The 14,926-nt window shown below is 36.5% G+C and overlaps 1 protein-coding gene across 1 annotated transcript in view; it reads right to left on the bottom strand.

Annotated features, from left to right (window-relative positions):
* Positions 1 to 2,560: 2,560 nt before the first annotated feature.
* LOC140136865 (gem-associated protein 4-like) overlaps positions 2,561 to 14,926 on the bottom strand; it is a 32,100-nt gene continuing 19,734 nt past the window's right edge. Inside the window, exons 11-16 of the mRNA XM_072158468.1 lie at positions 14,599 to 14,714; positions 13,165 to 13,240; positions 5,693 to 5,775; positions 4,899 to 5,100; positions 4,318 to 4,451; positions 2,561 to 3,337 (exon numbers count right to left, since the gene is read on the bottom strand). Coding sequence (XP_072014569.1) covers positions 3,011 to 3,337; positions 4,318 to 4,451; positions 4,899 to 5,100; positions 5,693 to 5,775; positions 13,165 to 13,240; positions 14,599 to 14,714 — 938 coding nt within the window. The 3' untranslated portion in view covers positions 2,561 to 3,010. The remainder of the gene's footprint in view (positions 3,338 to 4,317; positions 4,452 to 4,898; positions 5,101 to 5,692; positions 5,776 to 13,164; positions 13,241 to 14,598; positions 14,715 to 14,926) is intronic.

Raw genomic sequence — 14,926 nt, 5'->3', positions numbered from 1 at the left:
TTAGAATTTAAACATTTTTAGGTTACATTTTTGATAAATTTGTGACTATTTTTGCATTTTTTTTCAAAAAATAATAACACACGGGTAACAAAAGTTATGTATAATATAGGGGCAAGGAATCCAGTTACTACACCTCATTTCTTAACATATATAATGAACCACTTGTCTTGAATCACTGAAATTTCAGTGAAGTAATTGGATTCCTTGCCCCTATAATATACACTTTTGTTACCAGTGTATAGTCACAAAATTTCTCAGGGGGTGTAGTACCACCTTAAAGGCTTTATCTCAAAATGAGGTCTACCAACAGTTTCTGTGTTTTGTGAATGCTACTCATAATTCGTTGTCTGCATCACATAATGTTGTATCTCAAAAGGCTGCCTTGCGTGATTTTTATTATTATTGTTGTATTTCATATTGTTATTTTATATTTCAGCATACTTCTTTCTTCTATGAATGGACATGAGATTGTAATATTGTGACAATACCTCATAATTAATATATAAAGTCAATTTTACAGCGTATCTCATCGCAATATTATAAGATGACAATAATACAAAAATCATAAAAGACAGCCTTTTGCGATACGACGAATTGTTGGACTATTCAGGCTGTACCTGTCACTTGAATGTTAGGCCTAAAAAAATTGTTTGATTAGCGTAACCCAACCGACTAAAATTAGGCCCGACACTAGAGTTTTTATTGTATTTTTGCAAAAAATAAATAAATAAGAAATTGAACTATACTTGATTCATTTTACCTTGACAGTCGCTGGGGGTCCTTTCGAACGCTCCAATGAGTTAAATAGGGCCCAAACTTACGCTAGAGTGAACACGATATTGCGATTGATTTTCTTACACGTAAAAATACAGCCAATTCAAAATCTACTATAGACAATTTCTTTTTGTTGGCCGGCCGCTGAGCTACATCTTTTCACTAATTATAGATACTTCATAATGTGTTCCCATGTTGAAAGTTGACAAGCTATTTCTACTTGCTTTAAAGAGAGCACAATTGAATGAAGACGATTTATTTGTGCTAGGATTTCATTTAATATAACTATTTTCGCCAGCCCATTCGGGGCTGGTACCTGTTTCAGGTTTGGGGTCAGTTTACTCAAGAGATTATATTTTAGTGGTATTGGAATGATTTTTTTTTTTTACTTTTTGTGGTTAAATTTTTTTTTAAATTTTTTAATTCGATTTGTTAGGAAAAGTAAGTATGTTTTGCCGTTTCAACGAACTAAAACGAGGGACTATTACCAAAGTTATGTTTGAACTAATTAATTATGACTTTAAAAGTTTAAAGGCCTAAATGTAACAATAATAGTTAATATATATAGCATCATATGGTCAGCAGAAGAAAATCTGACATCACCTATGATGTCATATCAGTGTCCTTGACCGGGGTCCTTACTCCTTGACCACTGAACAGCGTGATATCATGTTGATAACAGATCTATAGAATCAAAATCTTCATCATATCCCGGATCATATCACAGATTCTCAACAATCTGTGATCATATGGACCATATTGATGTGAAAGTAGTTATCTATCATATCCTGTGTCGTTTTATGGATAAAAATGACTCAAAATGTTATTGATGAAATGGTTGCTATCATAAACATCAGTTTTGTCTTTTCAACGGGAAAAATCCCTTGCAAAATAAAGTTTTTAGGGCCTAGCTATAATATGGGCATAATTTATGCATATAGTATTGAACAATGTACCCCATTTGACATGCACTTATAGATAAATAAATTGTCTTACTTTTAACTTTATTAATTTAATAACTTCTTTATTATAAATAAAATGACACATAACTATTTGATTCATAAAATTACATTCAACAAAATGATTGAAGAGAAAACACACAAGGCACTAGGCAGACTGTTATAGAATGGAGTATGTAAGATGCCATGTCCATAGCTTCGCAGGAGTTTCCGACTAGCAATCAACATGATCAGCACATTCAGAAAAACACAGTTTAAGAGTGAAGATTGTAGTGAGTAACCAGTCCTTTATAAATGTGCTGGCCACTATCTATTATAATATAGTAGGCTTAAACTATACATTGCGTAATTAATTAAGTTATTTTAAAATAAAATGTACATGTAAGTTAACTCAAACCGCAGTGTATATATATATATATATATCGAAAGCAGTGAAATCGGACATTCCTAAGCGAAGATATTGAGTTCGTAAGTTCTGGTATTACAAAATTGGAAATTGAGATATCGTGGGTAAAAAGCTGAAAAGACAAAAAAAAACCAACGACAACAACAACAACAACAACAACAACAACAAAACAAACAGACCAGAACAATTTGGAGTACATGTAATGAATTAAAAGAGTTGACATGAGATTAGGAATTAATGTTTTCTGCTGTTTCAGTGTGCATGTTCTCATCGTTGATGGTTTGGTGGACTGTCATGTAGATGTAAGCGTGATCCTAAAAATGCCTTTCACATTGACCAAAACTAATTACAAGACCTCTTCTACATTGAGGCTGGCTTTCCCTTTTAAAGGGAATTTTTATTTATTTTAATAATACCCATACCTAACCAAGAACATAAGAAAATATTGTAAAGGCCATAAATATACGCACTCATGCATAGGGAGACAAACATGATAAAGTTAATCTGTTCTTTTCATTCTCGATCATTAACCTTTGGAACATTTCACATGTATGCTGTTTGCCTCAATGCCTTCTCGGCAATCTCGGGCCATAGGCCTATAGTAATTTAAATCGTGAAACCGTAGAACGATCTGTTGGTGGTCAGCATAGATATTGAATAAAATTGAATCCCATCACATCAATTCAAAGCTACACCCTTTTTTGAAATACTGGTTACCAGCGACTTAAAATGAATTGACAATAATAAAAAATCAGAAGAAAAAAAGTTCCAAGGCCCTTATCAAACGCAATTTACAGCTAAAAGTAAAAAAAAATTCTGACTTACCTACCCTAATAAAATGTTACACCAATCAAACAATTTTTTTTAGGCCTTAATGTAAGCTTGCTATTTTTTGCATCAATGTCTGTTTTTGTTCTCTATTCTCAAAATAATTAATCAAAGTCTCCACGGCTCCTCTCTGACTATTCCATTCAAATTTGTCTTCTTTTGTGTTACTAGGCAGCCATTCTTCTATTCTACCAAGTAGATCTAATGTTAAAACAAAGAGCTGATCTGTGACGTCACTCGGTACAAGAGTGATCATGTGACAAGTGTGGCACAAGATTTGTGTCAATGTGAAAAACGATCCTGACGTGACTGTGTCTTCCTGGCTGTTGGTTGGCTCCGATGGCAATGACTGGATATCTGATGCTATGTCCTGAAATGAAATAAGTGAATAAAATGATTGAAGTTAAGGTGGGATATGGGGATATATATTTCTGGAAATTAGACAATGTTCTGAGCATGTTTAAACAGATTAACTGCAAAGTAAATGTCTTTTGTTTGAAGTAAATCGGACATATAGTTTTCATGATACAACAAAATGTATAATTTCTTTGTATCATTTTGTTTTTATCAATAATCAATAAAGATAAATGACTGAAAAAGTTCATTAATATGTATTTTTTGTCAATATTTTACTAAAAATCCGTGCATAATAAATGTTCATGGTATTTTTATTTTGCATATTTTCCCCTTGAGACTTGGTCAAAGTGTTTCTAATATGTGACATGATCAAGGGAAATGAGTCACATGTTGACCCTGGTCGAAAGTGAGTTTTACATGTTTCTAAAGAGGACACTTAGAGCTTTCTGAAACTGAAAACCCCATATTGATACGACTTTTCTTTGCAAAACTACATCAATTTATCAATCGCTGAAAACAGTATAAAACAAAAGAATTTTAACACTTTCTTTGTTTATATCTCAAACTCAATATTAGCGACATCCGACTCGTTTCCCTTGATCGTGTCACATATGATCTAATATATTATATATAATTTGGTTCACCTCAAGTTCGGTAGTGACATACATTTCAAATATATCAAATCGTGTGCGTAAAGTTAAAGGCGCTAAGTGTACACCCATGCATACAGGGGCGGTTTGTCACCACGCTTGCAGCGCAACCGCGGAAAAGCATTGACATCACTACGGAACTTGAGGTGAACCAAATTATAGTCTAGCTGCCCTCTAATTAGCATAATTAATTAGCTCTGCAATTATGCAAATTAGAGGGTGGCTAGACAATATAATAACATGACCCCCTCTTCTGCCAAATATGATAGTGCCAGCATGTGTGCCACATTGCTATAATCAAGTACAAAATATATTGCCCTGCACTAGTAACTAACCAACTCACCTTTAAACACATGACAACAGCCTTTATTGTATGCCCCCATAATGGCATAGACACCCAGTCTTGACAACATTCACTGGCTAACACAGTCACAAAGGATGCTAACAGCTGGCACATACACAGGGCCACTTTGTAGTCTGTAAGAAACAATTATGTAAGAAAATGATTTGTAGTGTGGACGCCAGGGGGGTCTCAACTTTGGTTTGGGTGGGGATGTGTGGCTAGGACTTCTGAAAATTTGACGAAAAACAGACAAAATTATACCAATTTTTAGAAATGATCACAAATTTTGCTAAAAACCAAATCAATGAAAAATTGGCACTTTTTGAAAAAAAAACCTTTCTTAAAATTTCATGAAATTGAGAGCCACCAATATAAACCAAAATATATCTGAAATGTGCTTAAAATACACCCCGAATCTGCCGTACATCTCTGTACCCTCTCGGGACTTCAAATGGGGTCTCTAGAATGGAAAAAAATTGATGAGGGCTCGCTGGAAAGGAAACTTTCCCGTAGTGCGGAGTACCCCTTACCACCCCACCCAGGGAAGGTGCATCGTATTGAAATTTCATGTTATATCTTACCTGTCAAATTGATGGCAGGAAGAGAAGTCACAAATTGACTGCTTATTGGCACCTTTAGGACGCCCTCACTGATCTGTAACTTCAACATTCTTGCAATTCTTTCAATTTCTCTCACAGTACTTTGTGGTAGAACTGTTACCATGGCAACTAGTGTTGCTTGGTAAAATTTGTGCTTGGTGACATCTGCTTTGGACTTTAGTGCCTAATAATGGAACACAAAAAGCAAAAAAATATTAGAATCGGATGATATTTAATCATAACATGCTCAATTTGAGGTTACTGACTACCATTTATTCTGTATTCCCAGCATACACAAAATATTTTCGACATTATTCGCAAAAGGTTAGAATAAGTTTTCAGAAAACATTTAAAAGTCGGGTTGTATAATAAAGGGGTATAAAACATAGTACAATGTTATCCAAGTGTTGACGAAATATTTGGCAAAATTTTTGCAACAAAATTTTAAAATAACATTTGTTTTCATACAAAACGTTTTAAATGACCTTTATGTAACCCGACATTTAAAGTTAGTGCTGTATTTTTCTGGAATATGGAGTAAATATAATGCATTAGTAATGATGTTACAAAGCTGCCCACAATACTGTATTAAGCCTCCAGCATACAAGCGGCAGGACGTTTCAACCAATGACAAGCCTTTATCGTGTCTGTTTGTCTGCAATGCGCGTGCGCCACGCCGCTCAGCGGCAAGCGGCAGAGTAGTATGAAACCAGCATAACTTTCCTCCAAAATAATAGCTAAAATATTACAGTTGATTTTCAAACACTACATTGTACCTGATGGAGTTGTGATTGTAGTTGGTCGGAGATCCTACAGCACTGGAAGAAAGTCAACAGCTGTTCTGATAACGATGATGCTTCTGTAACATTCAACAGATTAATGGAGAGGTAGTACAGATATTATTGAAAACAATATAATCATGTCGTGACAGTGATGGTAACTTTGCTTAAATATTCGAGAAAGTTTCTGCAATCTTATTGGTTCTTATCCCTCTGATATGACATAATATAACACGGTTCAAAACATTTTATGACTACACAACCCCCTCAATATCAAAACCACCCATCCATTCAAGCGAATGATCCTGGGATTGGTTGTACGGACTATAGATTGAGTTGATAAACCTTTTCAAAGAGCTCAAAACAATTTCAACTTTACAATTATAATGACTGGTAATTGCTATCAAGTTCAACATTTGCCTAAAAGCATACATATCCCGAAAAATGAATGGATCAGGCTCAGATGATGCGATGCCATTATATGTACATGTCCTTAAAAGTTTTCAATGCATGCTTTTTCCAGCTATTTTCAGCTGTGACAGCTAGTTGCCATGGCAATTGCCATGGGCATAGTGGTCCACCTGTCATCATAACCAAGTGGACGTGGGTCACCATACTATATGCCCTCCGGCAATTCAGCGCTGGACTACTTTCAACCATGTTTCAACCACTATTTTTAAAATGGGGTTTGAAGTTCAAAGATGCCATATTAAAGTTCAAATATAATATAGGCCACCTGTACAGAAAAGTTTAACTTCCTGATCATCTTCAGTACCTTCATATATCTACAGGTGGGGAAAAGAAGTTCCTAGATTTCAAGAAGTTGCTTTGGTTTTTTTTGACATTGACAAAGGTATATTCATCCCCCGGTGTCGTCACTTAACATTCAAAGGCGTAACGCATGATCGTTCCCTAAGTCCAAAATACCCCCCTATTTTGCGCGGTTTCAAGAACATTTTCGTCATTTTTACCCCTATTGTACACTAAAACGGGTACAAATTAGCCTTAAAAATACCCCTATTTTTTGCATTTCAAGTACACTTTTACAAAAGTAGGGCCTACCCCTTTTTTAACATTTCAAGAACACACAAAAAAACACTTGTTCTGATTCATTGTCTTTTCTGAGGAGAACTCTGTTGTCCTTTTAATATATAAATGAGGAAAATAACAGAAAAATATATACAAATACATCCAATAGGATGCATCATATCATGATTCACAAAAATATACCCTATTTTTTAATTTCGAAGTACCGTGGTCAAAAACAACCCTATTTTTGGCTCTGAGCGGAGCTTATCAGTGCCTTTGTCATGCAACTAACTAGCATTCATTTTCAGGCCACAATACGCTGTTGGTTTTTATGCTAAGGATCATTTAATGACTGATATGAAGACTTAAGTTTCGTTTCTAAGTTTGGCTAAGTTATTTTTGAATCGATTGCACTCCAGATTTTAGTGAAATGCGGTCGATAAAAGTATTATTTTTGGGTAAAAAGACCAAAATAGTCACGATAATCGAAGTTATATCTTGGTTCCTGTGTGTGCTAGAGATTATTCTGGTCTGTATAATTTAAGATGCGTAATACAGACGGAAACCAATGGAGGTACATTTCTTAAGATTTAGTTCAGATCAGAAATTATTTGACTACTTCTTAACTTTTCTTCACTATTTCTTTATAATTTAAATAAAGAGATAGGTAAGGAATGTCAAAAAATAGTCAAGAACATGTCTGAATCTTGAATAAATCCCGAATAAATCTGAACAAATGACTTTTCTGGGGACTATTTGGTTTTGCAAGTGCAGTACGAAAAGCACTGTGCCGATTTTTTTTGTTAAAGGTCACGTTTTTACCGATAAGCTGCGATGCTCAACAAACTTCGTACTTTTCTAGAGGCTATTTTGAACCAATAAATTGATTAGTTTTTCTTGATTGATGACATCACCATTTCTGAACCAATCAGCAAACAGTTTTGTGTGATTGATCGATTTTGCAGTAGTCTCCACAGCAGCCAGTTTGGTTCCGCCCTTCCACACAAACATTTTTGTGGAGGAGCGTAACCAAACTGGCTGCATAGGAGACTAAGTTCACTGACCCACTGACCTTGCAAACTCAACCACAGAGAGCTACGGTGCATAATCGAGGTGAAAATACGCTAGTTTGTTTACCATTCTGAGCTCATGAGCTTCTGGTAAATGTCATTCGAAGCATTTACGAGCATACCATAATATATTTTTTTTTATTAAATATAAAGATGTTTATTTAAGTTATTTGTAAAATTCAGCGATGGACTTAATATAGAAGTGGTTTGATTTTAGTTGTAAACGCGGGACTCGACCGGCATGACAAGTTGAACATGTGAAGTTCCAAATTCGGAAGCCATGTACTACTATTCCATGTAACGTAGGTCTCACACGAACTGCTCCGAGGTTATACTGACTACTAGATTGTCTACTTTTGTACTTTCGTAAGTGATGAAATTGAAGAAAAAATCATGAAGTGAAATCTATCAGAAATAAACACTGATGTGATGTAGGCTAGTCCTGCTTAATCGGAGTACAGCATCCAGACCAGGCAGATCCAGATCGAACAGAACTTACGATTGTTCGGTTGGACCGGGTTCAACACACATGACACAACAGACATGTCAGGACAGAACAGTTTTGGTGTTTACAAAAAAATGCAAATGATCTCAAGTCACAAAAATTTGTTATAAAATTTCATTTTTGTCTCGCCTCAGTATTTCTGTCTGTCCGGGGGTGTGGATGTCCGTGTGTCCGTCTGGAGCTGTATCTGGGAAACTGTAAGACCTACGCATGATACGTGGGCGCTTACTTGGTGGGAGGAAGGGTATCTAAGTTTGCTCCGTAATTGTATGTTTTCGGTGAAAAATAATGCAAATTAACATAGCTAATTTGCATAATTTATGCGAATATCAGCGCAAATTGATAGCGGTGCATGGTAACGAAACCTTGTGACAGGAATGATACACACCTGCTGATCACCTGATTAGTTTTTGGCGAAAAGTATGCGCATTTAGTTGTTAAGTTGCATAATTTATGCGGAACGCTTCTACAAAATGGTTGGAAATCTGAAGAAATCCGCCTTGTGAAGCTGTTTCTGGGGATCCGTAAGAATGCTAAGCCCTATGATGATGAAAGGTGGTGGGGGTAGCATGACCAGAGGATCTCGACCTGATTCGATTTTCAGCGCAAAATATGGTAATTACCTACCTAATTTGCATAATTTATGCATAATATGCAAAAACCTTTTTTCTCGGAGACTAGGGGTCGCACATTCTTCAAACTAGGTGGGTGGGTGCATCTTGACCCCAGACAGAACAAGTTTGTATTGGTTAGTGGGTGAAGGTCACTCGAGGTCATCCAGGGGTCATCTAAGGTCAAATTACTAAAACTGTCGTATGGGCATGAAACTTGGTGGGTACAGTTAACATTTAGAGTCAAATTTTCTGACGGTCATTTTGGGGTCATCCGAGGTCACTTAGGGGTCATCCGAGGTCAAATTACTAAAACTGTCGTATGAGCATGAAACTTGATGGATACACTTAACATTATGAGTCAAAGTTTAGGAAGGTAATTTCGGGGTCATCCAAGGTCACCAAGGGGTCATCTGAGGTCAAATTACTAAAAACTGTCGTATGGGCATGAAACTTAGTGGGTACAGTCAACATTTAGAGTCAAATTATCGGACGGTCATTTCGGGGTCATCCAAGGTCACCAAGGGGTCACCTGAGGTCAAATTACTAAAAACTTGTATGGGCATGAAACTTGGTGGGTACACTTAACATTTAGAGTCAAATTTTCAGACGGTTATTTTGGGGTCATCTGAGGTCACCAAGGGGTCATCTGAGGTCAAATTACTAAAAACTGTTGTATGGGCATGAAACTTTGTGGGTACAGTCAACATTTAGAGTCAAAGTTTTGGAAGGTCATTTCGGGGTCATCCGAGGTCACCCAGGGGTCATCTGAGGTTAAGTTACTAAAAACTCGCATGGGCATGAAACTTGGTGGGTACAGTCAACATTTCAAGCCAAATTTTTGGAATGTCATTTTGGGGTCATCCAAGGTCACTCAGGGGTCATCTGTGGTCAAATTACTAAAACCTCATGTGGATATGAAACTTATTGATGGATGTATTATGCTCTGCAAATAAGATATAGCTACCAACCAGCAAGATGTATGATTGCGTGTGATCTGGCACATACAATGTATATGATTTCACCTGTTGCACATTCGACTGCAATTACTTTCACATTCAAAAAAGCACAGAGCCACAGCGCCATTGGTGCTCTTGTTTAAACATCGCGAACATAAAATGTTCGCGAACATAGTTTAAAAATAACCCCTTTTTTCGCGAAATTGGGAACGATCATGCGTACACATAGTCAATGTTAAGTGACGACACTGGGATTCATCCATATGTCAAGTTTTTGAAGTCCACATCAAACAAAGAGGTATCAACTAAATTTTCTTCAAACAAAATCTTTTGAGCAGCTGGGATTTGGGCATTAAAATGAATCCCTGGTCTATTTAAGATTGCATTAAAACAGATATAGGTTAATGAACTAGGCCATGTGAATTGATGTTAATAGGTCTACCGTTGTCCATCGGTCTCTACGAAAATAATCAGGAATCTTAATTTTTACATTTGACATTTAGGGCCTAACTAAAATACTATTTCCAAAAATTGGTGTCATAATTGTTCTGAAAAAAAAAACATAACTATAACTCATTACCAACATTTAAAGTTCATGATTATTATAGGCCTACTTGGTATTTTATATAATATCAAGTGTGCATAAGTTTTGCCTACGAAAGTTGACTGCCCATTAAAAATATCGGACGCCAATTAACCTACAAAACAACTAGCTTGAATGCAGGGCTCTTCAGAGCAAACAAACTTCCAGCTCTCTCTCTCTCTCCTCTCCTATATGCATATATTTTTAACTTTTAATTTTCATATTGTACTGAAAAGTGTGCTATTTACGACAGAGTAACATTGTATTCTGCTCCAAACATACCCAAACTCATTTGCAAACATTCTTAGTTTTTGATAGGCCTATTTGTAATAAACTTAATAAAACTAAATTTTCATGAAATAGCGAGATACGAATATTTTCCACCATTCAAAAATATCAAAAGGGACCAAGCCTCCGCAGTCACATGTTCTGGGGTTTCAATACTTCCAGGACTTGGCAAATTAAAACTTCCCTGCCTCACTTGTAATTTTTTTTTAACTTGAAATTTTCACATTTTACTAAAATTATTATTTTCAGCACCTGTATTATTAATTTCTAACATGTATACCCAAACTCGTTTGCAAAACATTGAAATTCTTGATTTTATACTGAAATGTTTCTATATTGTCAAGTTTTTTTGTGAAATAACGGAATACAAAAATTTACCACCATTCGAAAATATCACGAGCAAGCAAAGCAATTCAGGGCCTCATCAGCCACCACGTGTTGCTGCAGACTAGCTATGCATGCTTGCGACTACCCTAGACGAGGTGACCTTTGCACTAAAGCAAAGCAAAATTGATCCACCTTGTAAGGGAACAACCCAAAAGTTCGATGAAGTCCTATAAACGAAAGTCCTTTCGTTTAATAGGGAGGGAGGGGGCCGGGGAAGGGGTAAAAAGTCCGATTACGTTTGTACCCGGGCATTTGTAAAAAGTTGTTACAACATCGGACAAAGTTGATCTTTTTTTAAGGATTTATTATATAATTTTAAAATTTAGTATTTTCTGGAAGTACGAGTTTGACATTTAAATACAGTGGTCGCTTCTGATGATTTCAAACATCCCTGTTTCAAATCAATAGAGTGCAGGACGTAGGCCTACTCGTAATTGCAACCTGCAATTTATCATTTTCAAAGCAGTTGTACAGTTAGTATACCGTAATTTGATTTTTTTATATTAAAAACCCAGCAAGTCTTATTTTTTCCGTGCTAAAAAAGTATGAAGAAAAATAGTTTAAAATAAAATGGAATAGTCAGTTGTTCCTTCCATAAACATGATCCATGTACAAGCATTGCATCGCCGACCCCCCTTAAACAACCACATCCACCATAAAGACAGCCCTATATTCTGTATGGGTTAGAATTTTCGATATTTGACAGTTATGTCAGCAGGGGCGGAGGGGAGTTGGTTAGCTTTCTACCGGGGCCTAAAACGAAACGGGACTTTCGTTTATAGGACTTCATCCAAATTTTGGGTTGTTCCCTAATGTGATCCATCGTTTGTTGTGGCTCTGTGCATGTGCTTCAGCAGGTCAGCTTCCACGAAATTGTATATGTCAAGTGAAACTTCTCAACCACATGTGACGCGGATGAATATGAATAGTGTGATTAGTAAATAATTTTGTATATCAGATCTGAAACATTTTACGATGTTGCATTAATATTTACAAATTTACAATTTACAAATAAAGATACTCACTGAATATTTCACACACAAAATTTAATTTAGAAATCCTCTAAATAATATAATATACTTGGAACTATATTATGTTATGGAATTCAATTTTCTCAGTGATTTGACTCAGCGAGCCAGGTTAACCTTGCCTCCAGAACATCGGGAATGTGTTGACACGCAAGAGGACAAACATCAGCAGGTGTCGAGTACTGGCCAGGAATATGAGATTAAATTATGATATCCAATTTCGGAAACTGAAACCAGTGGAGCAAGATTTATTGCCCTCGCTTTTTTCTAATCGAGGGTAATTTTGCCCAAGTTGTTTAAGGAGCCGTTTGCGAGATGCTATATATGCAGCCATGCAAATGAGGTACCGGTGTGTCATGGCTTTTTTATGAAGTAATCAATCAGGGTGACAACTCTCTAGTCCGAAGGTTTCCTAGTCCCGAAGGCTCCTTAGTCCGAAGGTCGCTAGTTTGAACACGCAATTTACCATTCGCTAGTCCGAATTCTGACAAAGGTTCACTAGTCCGAATATCGAGTTCTCTAATCTGAGGGTTCACTATTCCGAATAATAAATAGGTTCTCAAGTCCAAATATAGAATAAGGCTCGTTAACCCTAACCCTAACCCTTATTCTATATTCGGACTAGAGAACCTTCTGATCAGCGAACTTAATTCGGTTTTCGGACTAGCGATCCTTAGGACTAGAGAACCTTCAGACTAGCCACCCTTCGGACTAGAGAACCTTCAGACTAGCCACCCTTAGGACTAGAGAGAAGTCACGATCAATCAGAACCCCACTTCTGTGTTTATGCGGCGTATGCGCTAAAGTGGCAAAAAAGTGCAGATCGTCTCTGCTAAACTATTGGGCTATTCCAGTTGAAATCCATACACCCCCTATGAAAGACATGACCTTAATCTCCCAAGCCACCCCTTCAGGTAACCCTCTTTGAAATTCACACTCCCTTGTGGGAGATTAAGGTCATGTCTTCCATACGGGGAGTGAGAATTTCAAACAGAATAGCATATTTTACCTGATTCACTATCTGGCAACACTGTCCAAGCATCTGAAGGAAGATCACATAGATGAAGCAAACATGCTGGCACCACCTGAAGAAAAATAATATCAATGGTGTAAATGATTATGTGGATGCACTGAAGATCAAACTTTTCAATATAAAAACCAATTTATATTTTTGGTAAGCCACAAAAAAACCTGTGCTTTTAAGCAGCTATGCATTGTAGCACTGTCAAACACTATGCTTTTATGCATTGTGGAACTCCACACATGAACCTCTGGGGGAAAAGTGACCTTACATCAAAATCTAGGTTCCTCTGACTGGGTTTTCACATTGCATGAATCCATGTCACATATAATCAGGTCCATGGATGACAAAGGTGGCAAATATGAAATTGAGTTATTAAAGGCAAAAATATGGAGTAAAAACACTACATCACATAACTTCATAACTTTAGAACCAAGTATGCTAGACCTTTGGTGTTTTCAGTATATATGATAGCTTAATGTTTGTATATTTCATTTCATTTCATTCAGCTGCAAAGCAGGCTACTAAAAAGTTTCTCCATATACTACAATTTGAAGCCAAATTGGTAATGGCATCTGGCATTAAAAGTTGTAGAAGTCCCCCGACAGTTTTTGCACTTAAGACAAGTAGGATGTTCTTTGCCATCCATGTCTTCTTTTACCATGTAATGGGGTGTAGAGAGCATATCTTCTGCAGGGTTCAACTTCCTGCATCCTCAGGATATGTCCCAGGAATCGTAGTTGTTGTATAAGGTAATAATTATAATAACTCAATTTTCAAAAATGTCTCCTTTGGCCTCCATGGACCAGATCGTGTCACACATTGCCTTGTTTTATATTGTGTATTTTATTTTTTGCCGTTTTGATGTTGTCTTGTCAAAGCCTGCCTAAGTTGGGTTTCCAGCTCATGACGGTGACAACTCTCTAGTCTGAAGGTTTCCTAGTCCGAACACATAATTTACCATTCACTAGTCCAAATTCTGAAAAAGGTTTTCTAGTCCGAAGGTTCGCTAGTCCGAATAATAAATAAGGTTCTATAGTCCGAATATAGAATAAGGCTCGCTAACCCTAACACTAAAACTAACCCTAACCCTTATTCTATATTCGGACTAGAGAACCTTCGGATTATCAAACATAATTTGCTTTTTGGACTGGCGACCCCTTCGGACTAGAAAACCTTTGGACTAGCGACCCTTCAGACTAGAGTGAAGTCACGCTCATGACCTGGGTAAGAGTTTATATGTTCCTTCTTTAAATATAGATATATTGAAAAAATTGTGGGTCACAGTTGGGAAATTTGACTAGATGACAATATACTGGCCACAGCATTTTTTATTTTAATGGACAAGTGTGCAAGCGAATCAGCCTTGCAGCTAATGCCCTTTTCAAAACAAAAATTTAGAGAAATTTCTAACAATTATACCTTCTTGTTGTCATGACGACATCTTTGTAAGGAAATTTGAAGTTGGAGCTGTGTTGTCCAGTGAAGATGACCAGTCCTATTAGTAAGCCACTGAAGACCAGCTACAAATGTCTCATCTATTTAGAACACAAAGAATGGTATTAACCACATGAGAACTACCTGCCGATTGGCCAAAAAGAAATTTTCATTATCAATTGGACCAATCAGCAACATTGTTAGAATATATTTTTTACCACACAAAAAATTGGGGTGTATTATTTGCAAAGTTCCATTCTGATTGGTGATTGAAGTGAAGATATCATGTTAATTGACCAATCAGAGGCAATAT

The sequence above is a fragment of the Amphiura filiformis genome, chromosome 17, assembly GCF_039555335.1.
Source record: "Amphiura filiformis chromosome 17, Afil_fr2py, whole genome shotgun sequence".
NCBI classification, from domain to species: Eukaryota; Metazoa; Echinodermata; class Ophiuroidea; order Amphilepidida; family Amphiuridae; genus Amphiura; species Amphiura filiformis.
The sequence above is the reverse complement of the archived record's forward strand: the minus strand, read 5'-3'. Positions and strand labels throughout refer to the sequence as shown.